This window comes from Camarhynchus parvulus, chromosome 3 (genome assembly GCF_901933205.1).
Source record: "Camarhynchus parvulus chromosome 3, STF_HiC, whole genome shotgun sequence".
Taxonomy (NCBI): domain Eukaryota; kingdom Metazoa; phylum Chordata; class Aves; order Passeriformes; family Thraupidae; genus Camarhynchus; species Camarhynchus parvulus.
In genome coordinates, this window is record NC_044573.1 from 5,061,839 (window position 1) to 5,075,124 (window position 13,286).

Sequence of the window (13,286 nt, forward strand, 5' to 3'; positions counted from 1 at the left end):
AACAAGTAAAAATCAGAGGCAGGGAATGGCACAGCCCAGGGACAGGCTCTGAATTCTGGGCTAGTGCACTGCAGCCAGGGAAAGATGTTCTGGGAATGTCAGATCCAACAGGCTAATGCTGTGTGAGGAATAAACACAGCCAAATGTTTCTGAGGAGTGTCACTGCTCTTAGAAAGCAGGAATGAACTGATTTCCCTCCCGGACTGTGCTCCCTCAAAAACGGGGCTCCACGCATCAGTGGTATAAGCAGACGTTCCAGTTTCATTTTTAAAAATCTGGAATCATTACTTTATAACATCCCAAACTGTACTTTAGGAAAAACAACAACAACAACAACAACAACAGCAACATAATAATAATAATGTGATTCAAGAAACCTCAGGGCTTGGCTTATTCTTTCAGCATCTGTTGAATCTGGGGTACTTCAGACCTGTCTATCCTACAAACTGAAATACAGACCCTGATGGAGTTTGCTTCCAGCTCTAGGACATACCAGGAGATTCCTGCATAACAACAGCAAACACCCATGACCAAGTCCTATAGGAAGATACTTCCATCTTCCAGATGCTCTCCCAGCCTGTGGTTTCCATGTGAGCCTCCAGCTGCAGGAATTCCCGGCGCAGGGCCTGGTTCCGGTGCAGGGCCAGCTGCTGCCGTGCTGACACTGCTTCCAGGTGCCTCTGCAGCTTCTGCCTCACTCTGCAGGGCAAAGAATAGGCACTTAAAGGTGTGAAAATAAACCAAAAGCATCCATCACAATCACTCTGCCTCAGACACACACACCAACACTGAGGGGGAGCTGCCCCAAACACCAAAAAGGAGAAGGACTTGCTCTTCTGCACACCTACGTTTATATAAATATATATGTGACACTTATCTGCAGATGTACACAGGGGCTTTGGTGTTCCAAAGAATAAACACATAAAAAAATCTCCTGTAACTGTGTTTTAAATGGATTATGTGCTAGTCACTCCTATCCCATTAAATCAAAATGAAAACTAGCAGAGGAACGTGTTCTGGAAGTCACCCAAGCAGGAACAGCGAAGCTGCGGTTTCACGGCTGCCTAAATCCATGGTGCCACCAAGAGGGGCACTGGAAATCCATCTGACCCAGCTCTCTCCCACTACAAACCAGATTCCCTTTCCTGATGTGCCTCCAGGGCAGCCACATGGCATTAATGCCAACACAGGGAAATGGGCACCCAAAGATGCCCCTGGCTCACAGCTCCACTTCAGCCAGGAGGGAAACTGCAACCCAAAAGCCCCCAAGATGTTCAGAGAAACTGCAGCTCTAAACCTGTTAGATTAAACCCAATCCAATAAAACCAGGATACAAAGTAGATGTGATGCTGCCCCACCTGTCCAGACATTTTTGCTTTAATTTGTATCTGCATTTTTTGCCTCTTTCAGAAAAGAGAGGGTCCCACAGCACCCAGCGCTCAGTCCCTGGAGCTTTACAGAACACTTTTGAGGAAAGGAATGGAGCATTTGATGACACTTCTCAGTCCTGTCTGGTTGTTGGGACTTCTGGAAATTATTTTTTCTTTGTGCTTTGGTTTGTTGGTTTTTTTTTTTTTTTTTTTTTTGTACAGACTGTCTATGCAATTTACATTAAATTGACCCTGCAGAAAAAAAATCCAAAGAGCAGGACCAGAACCTGGAATATCTCCTAGGGCTTCTTAAGGCTTTCAACTTTCTAAGACCCTGGGATTCTCCAGCATGGACTAAGCTGTGGTGATTTTGTAAAAATAGGATAAAGGCAACCTGCATGTTGGTTATTCCCAAGATTTTAGTATGCACAGAATGAGGCATTAATGTTACTGCTGCAGCTATTTCATCAATAACTTGAAGACATGAATTTTGCATTACACTTAACATGAATATAAATGTATTATTACTGAAAAACCTTCAAGACAACATTCTAAAGGCATTCCAAGATAACTGAACCTTTGTAACTAAAATAAAATAACCCCTAAGAAGCTTTTAAACAGGCTTACAGGTGTGGATCAGCCATTGTGTATTCCATTCTCTGCCTTCCTAATTCCAGCCTTCTGGTTTCACTGGAAGAAAACAACACACAGTGAGATAAAAGTATTTCATCATTTGAGATCTCCAAACATCACAACTAAAGGGTTCTGCAGAGCACAGCCCTTGCCTAGCAGAGAGGTCAGATTTGCTGGGAGTTACAGACTCATCTGCCAGCCCAGCTCTGAACAACTCCAAACTTCCACGCCTCTCTCTGTTCCTCACTGGAACAGGGTTGCTGGCAAGGGAAGAGATGCCTGAACATCCACATGGGACCCACCAAATCAGCCAGAGACCTCAGACGGCCCAGGAAGGGCTCTGAACCCCACAATGGGCAGTTCCCAAGCCCAGCCCTCCCCTTCTTGCCCCACAATCCCACAGCAGACCCCCTTCCATGCAAGAAACACTTGGCTGGAGCTGTTCCCAGGACAGCTGCCCTGAACCTGCCACAGGGATGGATTAGAACACACTTCCAAAATCCCTGCCATGTATTACATGCCAGCCAAGTATTTTATCTAGGAACTCAACTTGAGACCAAGCTCATATTTCCCTCCTGGCATCCAAGCCAGGTCCATCTAGAGGCAGCTGAGCCCCACTTGCAGCACTGCTGCAGGAACAAGTGTCCACCAGGAATCCTGGTGGTGCTGAGAGCCTCTGGAGCCGTTGGAACTGCCCAGAGCAGTGCCAGGCCACCATGGCACTGCCAAACACATGGCAAACCACAAAGTCACTCACACCTCTCCCAAAGCCATCCCATAGGGAAGGTGGTTTTGGGAACAGAGTAAAGCTGCCATTATTGAATAGCTCCAAACTACACCTGAGGATGAACAACCGTGCCCTGAGGGAAAAACTGAAAATAACCAAGAGAGGATTCCAGCAGATTCTCACTGCAAATCCTGCCACAAGCAAAGCCAAGTGCCTCTTCAGGAACAGCATCAGGTTGTCATTAGGCAGCAAAGGGGACATCACACATCCCAACACATCTTGGCACACTTTTCCATGGATTTGGGCTCTCCTTACACACACAGACACCCCTTCACAGTTTCCCTGCAGAGAAGGGAGAGAGGAAAAACCCTTCCTGCCGCTCTGCCTGGGAGATCAAGGCGTCCCTTTTAGCCATGTGATCCTGGCAGCGCCTGGAGCAGGATTAGGGCTGCGTGTCATGTGCACAATTTAACAGCCACGCTCCATCTGGGATCTCATCCCTTCCATTTCCTCTTACGCCACGGACAGCCAAGCACACGCAGATTTCAAGATCTTGTTTTTACACTTCTGCAAGTAATTTTCCTGCACACTTCTCCAAGTAATTTTCCTGCCTCCGTGGAGAACACCGATATCCTAAGGGATGAAGAAGCCGATGGTTGTGATCTGATGCGCGGCTCTGGTCCCATTTCCCACTCCCCCATCCCGCAGGGAGCACACTGCGTTCCTCAGCTCCCCAAAACCCATTCCCTCCCCACCAGAGAGGGTTTTTCAGCTTTTTCTGCCCGCAGCAGCCACTCAGGCAGGCAGGGATACCCAGGGAAGGTCTCCTGGGGCAGGCAAGGCAAACAAACCCCCGGGCTGGACAAGGAATAAACCGCGGTCAGCAGAGCCCGAGAGAGGATTTAAAGTCCAGTTACACGTCCCGGCGCGCTCCATCGGTCAGGAGCCGAATCTTTGGTGACTGACTTCCCAGCCCCTCCAGAACTTAGATATCGAAGAGGAAAATAAAAAGGAGATGGATGAGAACAAGGGGAGAAAAAAAGCATCCACCCGCCCGGGGCGGGAAGCGAACCCCAATCACCCCGGGGGGACCCGGCTCACCTGGCGCGGGGCTGGCGGTCGCGGGAGTGCCCATCCCGGAGGCGCCGGTGCCCGGGGGCGGTCCCAGTGGCCCCGATCCCGGTGCTGATCCCGGCGCCGTTCCCGATCCCGGTGCCGTTCTGGATCCCGGTGCTGTTCCCGATCCCGGTGGTCCCGATCCCGGTTTCCGCCGGGGCCCACGTGCGGCTCCCGCCGTGCCCCGCGCGGGACCCCGGAAGTGCCGCCCCGCGTTGCCATGGGGACGGGCGGGCTCGGCCTGCGCCGCCCAGAGGCGCTTTGGAAGCCTTGAAGACTTTTTTTTCCTTTTTTTTTTAAATTTTAATAATTATTTATCGTCAGCCCATCTCTCACCATCACATCAATACCGCAGGTGTTGAGCCTCCGGCTTGGTGCTGGAGGGCACCTATCCATGTCACAGGAAAAATTTGCAAAGCGCCAATCCAAAAAGTAACTGGGAACTGCTGAACAGTTACAGTTGGCTTTGCCGAGTTTATTGTACACCATGGTTTTCAATAAAAAACACTGATTTCCCTGTCCTCTGGAGTGCCACTGTGTCCCTCTGACACTGTCACCTCTCCAAAATTCATATTGGAGAAGCCGCAGTCAGGCACAGCCAGCTCCAGGCCTGCATTCACATCTCCAGCTGGAGAATGAAAACAGAACGCCCGCCTTTCATTTCCAGATAAAAACTTCAATCCCTTTGAAAGGAAGTTGCCAAATGAGCGCTTAAATTCCAGGGCCCCAATAAAATCTGAATACCGCGGGAATAATTGAAATGAAGGAGAAGCGATACATCAATAGACAAAATTGCGGAGAGCAGTGAAATGCTTAAGCATAATTAGGATGGCAATCAGAGTACAATTAGTGCGAGATCATCACAGTAATTACGCTTCATTAGAACTTCTGGCCAAGAACAGACACATGAAAGCTCAGCTGGAGCTGGAGGCTCTGGCTGGGGAGATGCCTTGGCCTTGGGGGGACCGGGAGCTTTTGGGGTTCCTAGACTGGGTTTGGTGATCCAGCAGCATTCCTGATGTTTCCAACACCTGCAGCCTCCAGCTCAGCCTCATGGATTTAAACACAGAGTGAAAATCTCTGTGCAATGGATGTAGGGCACCCAGCTGCCCCCAAATTAGCCTGGCTCAGACCCTGCGTGTCCGTCTAAATACCCAGCTCAACAAAGTATGGAGAACACTGGCTTGAGTCAGAGCTTTCCCACTCCAGGAATGCCCAGCAAAGAATTTGGGAGCCTTTTAGCATTGCATTCCCATATAAAGTGCTTGTTATGAAGACTGTTCTCCCCCTTCTTCTGTTTACTGAGAGCAAAGATGTGTTTTGGGGGTGTCCCTCACACCTTCACAGGAGCCCACAGGTGAAATCTGGCCCTGCTTTTGAAAATATTTGTGCTCACTAAAAGAACACCTAAAACAGTGCAAAATTTCCAAGCGCCTCCAGCACTGTCTGAAATCCTGAGCCCACTGGAAGCCTTAGTCCCAAACTGAAAAAACGGGAAGCCTTATTCCAGTTTTGAGGGTTTGGTGGAAAGTTTGTCTCCTGGGCAGCCCTGGGAGGTTTTCTTTCACTATGGACCTCAGGCTGGGGTTTGAGGGTGTTGAACTGCAGCAGGGCTCAACATCCTGCAATTTGTTTAACAAAAAATAAGGAAATAAGGAGCCTTAGCCTGGTCCCCCCGATGTATTTTCCACTTTGTTCCATGTCTCAGTGCTCACCGCAGCCTCTGGGCTCATAACAGACTCAAGAATAATCTCCATCCTCCCATCCCTGATAAGGAATGTGGTCCCTTCCCTGAAAGCTTACAAAGAGGAGTGTTTTATTTGTGTTCTCCCTGCAGTACTTCACACTTCTTTTAGATTGTTTTAATTTAATTTTGATGTAATCTGATAAGAGCTGTAAAACTGTCAAAGGAAGCTGCCTCCTTCTGTCGCATTAAATACACTTTGAACGAAATGGTGGCTTTGTCCCCAGTGCTGCCAAACCAAAGCATCTCTTGATTCCAGTGCAGGGATTGATGTGCACTAATCTGAACAGCTTTACACTCTTTTTCATTTAGGGAGGCAGCCACGTGTCCTTTAGCATCCCCCTTTCCTCTGGGAAGTAACCGCATCCCAGAAGGTGCGGGATTGGCCTCACGGAGCTGAGCACCTGGCCACAGGTCTCTCACCTACCAGAGACCCCTGGCAGGCCTTTCCCATTTTTCCAGGGCAATGGATCCACGTGCTGCACATGCCTGCTGCAGGGATGGGAAACCCCTCGCTCCCAGAAAAGTGGGAAATTCCTTACAGAGCAGGAATTGTTGGTATTTGTTGTAGGGTGTCATGGGACATGCACCAAGTTGGGGGCAGGGGGAGAACAAAAATTGCCCTGGAAAGGGATTTGCAGAAACACAGAGATGTGTTAGGAAGAGGTTTTCCCTCTCTGTGCCTGGGTGACCCCTGAGATCCCTCGCCCACAAGCCAGGGCAGAGCCAAATGCATTTGCTTTTCTTTTTGTCAATGAGACACATAACACAGGCCCCGGTAGCTGTGTGAAAACATACAGAATTTACATAATGCCCAATATGAGTCCTTTTTGTTAATGACTCAAGTCCCAAATGCAGAGCACTAATAACACACCAGGAACCAAAGAGCAGTAACAGCAGTGAGTGATCTCAGCAGAGCAATTGTGAGGATCCATTTCCTGTCAGCGGCAATGCCTGGGAGCAGTAATTAGCGCGTTGAATTTAATGTTCACATTTTAATACATTTAAATGTAATAAAATGCTTTTATTAAGTGGTACAGTTCCTCCAAACTTGTTATTACTCATGTCTGATGCACAAGCAGCGCACACCACGTCTGGCCTCAGCTCTGCTGCCTCGGGGAAGGTGACAGAGTTCCTCCAGCAGGAACCTGGAAGGCAGAACACAACGGCTGAGTACACAAAAACCTGGAGACCACAGCAGTTACAAGCATGTCATGTTTATTACAAATGTGAGGGCCTTAGCCAAAAGTGACATAATTGAAAAGCCCCTAGGCATGTCACTGTCCGTGGATTTTGAATTGATCTTGGAGAATTGAGATATAAGCACATACCACTGATATAAATGAGCCCCAGAAAAGCCACGGCACAGGGAAGGGCCTGGTTTAGAGACCATTTTCCAGGAAGCTCCATCTTTCTCCAGTCATCTCCAAGTGCTTTTCCAGTGTCCTGTGCAGCATAGAAGGCTCCATGAGCAGAAGGGAGCAGGTGTGGCACAAACGAGGCTGTTCCAAGGCCAAGCATCCAGAGAGGATGTCAGGGAGATTTTGGGTCTCAGTCACTCGTGTGACCAGGCTGTAAACACGAGGAGTCTCCATTCAAGTGTCTGCTGCTGTCTGAAGAGGAAAGAGGAGATTGACAGTGTTGAGTTTCTCTGTCCCTGGAAAACTGAGAACTGAATTCAGGCTTTCTGAGATGTGAGCCCAGAGGCTGAATTCGAACCCGATCACTCACAGCCAAAGGGCTCAACCCTCATCTTCCCTGAAAGCATCTACACCTCACACTCATGAGCGCCCTGTGCCACGGCTCCTTCAACTTCTGTTCCCCAAACTGAACCAGCTCTGGTGTATTTCTGTTCAGGAGAGGGTATTCTGGCTCATTCAGGCCTGCAGTGACCAGACTGCAAGCGGCAGAAATGGCTCACAACACAGAGCCAAGCTCAGTGCCACAAGTGCCCACTGGGGTCCCATGGCTGGGGGGACCAGGGTCCTGCTCAGCTGCAGCCTGAGCCGAGGAGACAGAACCCAGCACAAGGCCTGCCACCACGAGCTCCCCTCCTCACAGATGTGGGATGGAGACCATCCCTCTGGGGGCTCTCAGGACTCCCTGTGCCCGACTGTCCTGCTGCCATGAGGAAAAAAGGGGACACTGCAGTGAGGAAAAGGGGACACTGCACCCACACCCGTTCCCAGCACACAAGGTCCTACCTTGCCTTCAGCAAGCCGTCCCCAGCACCAAGCCATGTTTTTGCCAGGATCCTCTTTCAGGAGAACAGCACCTTCACCACCAAGCTGTGTTCCCTCTGCTGTCCACCCTGCAGCTCCTGCCAGCAGGGCCACGGCTTGGCCAGGCCACTCCATCCTGCTCGATCTCAGTGCTTGCCACTGCTGCTGCTGCTTTAAAGGACACAGATCTATCAGGCTCTTTCATTAGCATTTTAACAAATGACTGGATTGATCTCATGTACAGACAGAAAGACTGAAAAAGTTTAGCTTCTACAAGCCATGAAAAATTAAAGGGAGAATATAAAATAACTGGGGAATTCTTTTAACTGAATTAGACGTTTTCCTGTCAGTCCCACAGTTCAGAGCCATCGGTTTTCAAGAGCTGCTGACTGCATTGACAGGGATGAAGCATTTGGACAAGGTGAAAAGCCCGGAGGATCCCAGCACCAGGCTCAAAGGGATGTGGCTGGCCCATTGTCTGCTGTGATTAATGAAGCCTTTGCACAGCGAGATAATGCAATGTTTGCCGTGCCGGGGACGCTGCTGCACAGCACAAATATCCCAGCTATGAGGAATATTCAATATGATAACAAACAGCAACGAGCCCATCCATGTATGACTGGATTCCGCCCAAAACCGCCTCAAATGATATTTGTTTATTTCCTAATTGTCAGCCACTTTGATGCACTCGTGGTCAGGTTCAACAAGTGCTCCAGGCTCCAAGAGTTTGAAACAAAGGGAGGCACTTGGGCGAGCCGTGTGGTGTGTGGGGCCAGGATCCAGGATCTGGCGACACGGGCAGCGGGGCGCGGCTCTTGGGACAGACACACAGACAAACACGATGTCCCTGGAGGATCCCTGGCCTCCTCACAGCCCAGCATTCAAATACTGCCCGCCACCACGTCTGTGTCTCAGCAGGAACACCTGCGGGTCAGCAGGTGGAAAAATAAAAACGAGCGGATCAGCAAAAGGGCCGTGCAGGAGAACCAACGAGGAGCTCCGAGCTCCCACCGTAGGGGATCCCAAGCTCCTGCCCGGGCACAGCTTGGCTGCTGCCTCTGTTCCAGTCTCACTTTGCCAGAGGTCTGGAGCTGAATGCCCGGACCTGGGAGCGCTTTGAGGAAGCGCTGCCTGTGCAGCCAGCCCAGGTCCCACCTGGGGCGAGTCCTGCACCCTGCCTCTCCCAGTCCTCCGGTGCTGTGAAATCCAGGTTTGAGTGGACAAGGTATTTTTCACTTCCCACCCCAAACCAACGTGCTGGTTTGCTGTGACTGATTAGGCATTTTCCCCCTGTCCTGTGCAGAGGATTCTTCTGGTGGTGAATGAAAGGATCCACACATATGAACTGTTCATTTGTTTGTAAAAAGCGGAACAAGCATGGGACTATCCAATTAATTAAGCTGTGTCTGCTCGGAGCTCAGCACCCCTGGGCCCTGCGCTCCATTCAGAACACACCAAACAGAAATAGGAACCTGAGGCTGAAGCTGACAAAAAGGCTTGAACAGAGATGGAAAAATCCTCCAACAGAGCATTTTGACAGCGCTGAAAAACGCGTTCTAACATACCTGCGAGGCAGTACGGGGGGGACACACAGATGGGGCAAAGGCTGGGGCTCACCTCCAGGCTTCAGGTTCCAAATGCTTTGCCTGTTTGCAGACCCACAAACAGCACCAGCCTCTCCTGGCGGCCCGGGGGGTGACCTGTGCCCTGTTCTCATCAGGACCTGACCCGAGAGAGGCGCCTGACCCTGAGCATTCTCCTCCTGCTGCTCCCCGCAGTGTCCCCGCTAGTTCAGCACAGCCACCTCCCGCTGTTACGGGTCCGGGACAAACCCTGGCCCCCGGCAGCACAGAGCTGCCCCAGCCGGGACACTCCTGAGCGCCCCAGCCCGGAGTCTCGCTCCCTCCATACTCGCATTATTAATTTTTTTTTGCAGGACGGGCGCGTTTGTTCTCTATGCCCGAAGCGCCGGGGACGCGCTGCCCGCCCGGGCGAAAGGCTGACAAAGAAAAGCGGAAAGGGGAAAATCCCCGTCCCTGTACCCGCAGCTCCAGGCGGAACCCCGGCCACCCCACGGGCGGCGCGGGGGACACCCCGATGGAATTTGGGGAGCAGCTGCGGGACCGCCGCTCGCCTTGGGCTGCCGCACCCGGAGCGTTCGGTCCCCGCTGCCGCAGCGGCCACGGAGCGAGCCCGGCCCCGGCCCCGGGGACCCCCGCCCAGGTAGGTGCCGCCGGTTCGCTCCCGTCTCCCCCTCACCGCCTTCCGTTCCCTTTGGATTTCCCCCCGCCGTTTCCCTCAAAGCCATTGAATTCCGGTGATTTTACCATCGGGCAGCGCCGCGGAGAGCGGGGGCCGCCGCTCCATCCGCGAGCCGGGGATCCAGAGTGAAACCGCCTCTGGTCCGGCTGCGCTTCCAGCGGCTCCGGGAAAACGGGACCGACCGCAGGCGGCGGTGACCGCAGGCATCGGTGACCGCAGGCATCGGTGACCGCAGGCATCGGTGATCGCAAGCAGCGGCTGACCGAGCGCGGCGGGGCTGGACCGGGGCCGCGGGAGGTGGCACGGGACCCGACAGCCTGTGCTGGGGTGATGCGATGCAGAAGGGTCCGCTCGGAGAGCGGCTGCCCGCCGGGGCACGGTAGGACCCGGGTTCCCACTCCCCGTCCCCCCGTCGGTCCCTTACCTGGGCTCCGCGCTCGGCTCCGCCGCCGGTGTCGCCGCTCCCGCCGAGGCACGGACAGGCAGCGGCCACAGGGAATTTAGGGTTTTCCCGAAGCCCTGCCGCCCTTCCCGAGGGGGGTCAGTGCCGGGGATGCCTCCCCCCGGCCCCGGGATCCCCCCGGTCCTCCCCCCGTATCGATTCCAGTCCGGCGCTGGCAGCGTTTAGGCCGGGATTGGGGGATAATAGGAATATCATCTGGAGACAATTACCTTTGGAGCGCGCTCGCTTCTCCTCCCAGACACTGTTATTTGAGCAATAGGATCATTTGATTTCATATCGCACTAAATAACCCCCGGCCGCCGCAAATTGCCGCCTTCTCAACAGCCACCCCTTGGAATAAATTGCACAGCGACTCCTTGGGCTCCAGCTTCTTCTTATTTTTTTTTTTCCCTTATTTCCCCCCTCCTTTTTCTCCTCTGCAGAACGGTATTTCGGGAGAAGCAGGGACAGAGGCCCGATGCTGGTGGATAAACTGCGTCCAGCAAAGCTCCAGCTCCCTTAATAAGCTAAGCAGCCAAGCCCTACCCGCACTGCTTTTCCTCATGTTTTTCTCCCCCTCCTTCATCTATTTTTTTTCTTTCTTTCCTCCTTTCTTCTTCTTCTTTTTTTTTTTTTTTTTTTCTTCTCCCCCCTTTAAAGCAGTTTTTCCCCTGCCAGGTCCCACTGACTGCAGGGCTCGATGTGCCTTTAAGGCTCTGTCAGCGCTGATAATCTGGTCATCGCCGGCCTCATTAGATCTGTATTAATGTCAGCCACGGATTGCTAATTAGATTTGCGGGATAAATGAAATTACCCGAGTGGGCGGCGTGGGAGGGGGAGTGCAGTCTCCCACCGCTTCCCAGGATTTACAGGGGGGAAAAAAATAAAAAAAGGAAAAATAGAAGGGAAAGACATAATTTTATTTTCCATTCTTTTCTCCCTCCTTTCCCCTCCTGAGCCCCATCCCCTCCTTTGGTTAGTGGCTGTGCCCTGTGACAAGCACTAACCAAAGAATTCCCCAAACTGCTCCGTAGCGGGACCTGGGGGTTCTGCTAACGGAGCCCATCGGTGCCGCATCGGGTGCTCCGTGCCGAGGCATCCTGCTCGCCCTGGATTCATGGATCCCAGGGAGCAGCACTGCACTGCTGGGGTCTCACAGGGGTCGAGGGAGAGACTGATGGCATTATTCATCCTGTTTATTTATCCTTATTAGAAAATGGGATGAAAGAACAGGGCCCGGCGCCTGCCTTTAAGCACCGGCTGAGCAGCGCACACACAGCCTCAATTAAACACTGCCCGGACGAGGCCTTTCTCCACATTGGAAACCCAGCTCTGTTTAACGAGGACCAATTAAATCCTGCTTCATTTTACCTGGGATCTCACAACAAATTCCTTTTCTTCTTCCCTGGTAATTACAGGCAGAATCAGCCCGGCTATCGGGGCAGGAAGCCCTCCCTGATAACCCACCTGAACCCCGGCTGGATTCCAGCAGAGCCAGGGGCCCCTTCCTGCCCCCAGCCCCACCAAAACCCGGCTGGGATCAGCCCGGGCCTCCAGCCCTCTCCCACTTCAGCCCACCACGGTGCCGGCAGAGTGGGGCCCCTCCTGGGGAAGCATGTAGAGCTATTCCAGCCTGGCTTTTGCCTACATTCCCAGGCCTCCCCTGAGCACCCCACAATGTTAAAAACTGCACCCTGTCTCCCAGGGGACATCGCTGCAACCAGGACATTCAATTAAATAATCCTGGCCCTTTGCACCACAAATAAATGGCTTTTTTTCTTCCCACAAATATTTCCTTTCCCAAGTTCCCTTTCAAAAGGGAAAAAAAACCAACAACAACAAAGAAACAAAACCCCAAAGTGGAGGACAACAGGAAAAAAAGGAGAGGGGGGGAAAGAAAAGAAAGAAACTGTTCTCCTTTCTTTTCCCTGTGTGCAGGGTAATTGATAGGCTCTATCAGAGGTCAGGATTTGCATAAGAATTAAGAGCAGTAAATTAATTTAATATTCCATGCACATCTCCAATTATTCCTGCAGACCTTTGTCTCCCCGGCTGGCAGAGAGAAGGTTCAGCTGCTCTTCAACCAAACAACATCTGTGCAGTTAATAATTTGATAAACAGCTCATACAAATAGTTTCTGAATTATCTGCCAAACCAATGACTATTCAGTTTGGAAACACTCGGCGAGGGCTGTGCCGGCGGCTTCGGAGCCCCGGCCCGGGGATTTGGCTGCGCCGACAGAGATTCGCCCTGTGTATCCCTAAAATATCAGCAGCCCTCTGCAACAAAATCCCATCGAGAACGACATGTGAAATAAGTTGTTAGTAGTAATTAATAAGAGCCCACCCTGCCCAGTGTGTGCCCACCACCTGGAGAGGCTCACACGTCCCCCAGCTCCAGGCTCCAGGTGGATCCATGTGAGGTCTGTGGCCCCATGAACTGCTCTCGCTGGGTGCAGCATTTACAGCCCTTCAGCTGCTTCCTTCCCTACACAACCCCCTGGAAAGGGGCTGGATTCTTCTGGCTGTCTCCTTGCCCCAGTCTCCAAGGAAGAACGGCTGACAGTTGCCCTGCTAAATTCAAATTTCAGCCCAGGAAGGACATCCTGATTTTCTGCCAGGGAAACCCAATCTTACAATAAAACTGAGGTGGCTGCTTCCTCCTTACCCACATGGATGCAGAGGTCCAGCTCCAGACTGGCCAAGCACCACCAGGCTGCTCCTGCCCTGGAGCTGGGCAGTGGCTGAGTCCCCATCCCTGGAGGGGTTTA

General features: G+C 52.0%; 1 protein-coding gene and 1 long non-coding RNA gene across 5 annotated transcripts in view; both read right to left on the bottom strand.

Moving 5' to 3' along the window:
• KIZ (kizuna centrosomal protein) overlaps positions 1 to 4,019 on the bottom strand; it is a 29,024-nt gene extending 25,005 nt beyond the window's left edge. The window contains exons 1-3 of the mRNA XM_030945193.1: positions 3,832 to 4,019; positions 1,998 to 2,060; positions 552 to 699 (exon numbers count right to left, since the gene is read on the bottom strand). Coding sequence (XP_030801053.1) covers positions 552 to 699; positions 1,998 to 2,026 — 177 coding nt within the window. The 5' untranslated portion in view covers positions 2,027 to 2,060; positions 3,832 to 4,019. The remainder of the gene's footprint in view (positions 1 to 551; positions 700 to 1,997; positions 2,061 to 3,831) is intronic.
• Positions 4,020 to 6,573: 2,554 nt separating this feature from the next.
• Positions 6,574 to 11,128, bottom strand: LOC115902704. 4 transcript variants are annotated; one of them, XR_004060626.1, is made up of 4 exons: positions 10,747 to 11,128; positions 7,795 to 7,980; positions 6,922 to 7,203; positions 6,574 to 6,738 (listed from the first exon to the last, which is right to left on the bottom strand). It is a non-coding gene; the product is annotated as an uncharacterized LOC115902704 (long non-coding RNA). The 4 variants fall into 4 exon arrangements; XR_004060625.1 differs by having other exon boundaries at positions 7,795 to 7,983; XR_004060623.1 differs by having other exon boundaries at positions 10,499 to 11,128.
• Positions 11,129 to 13,286: the final 2,158 nt, after the last annotated feature.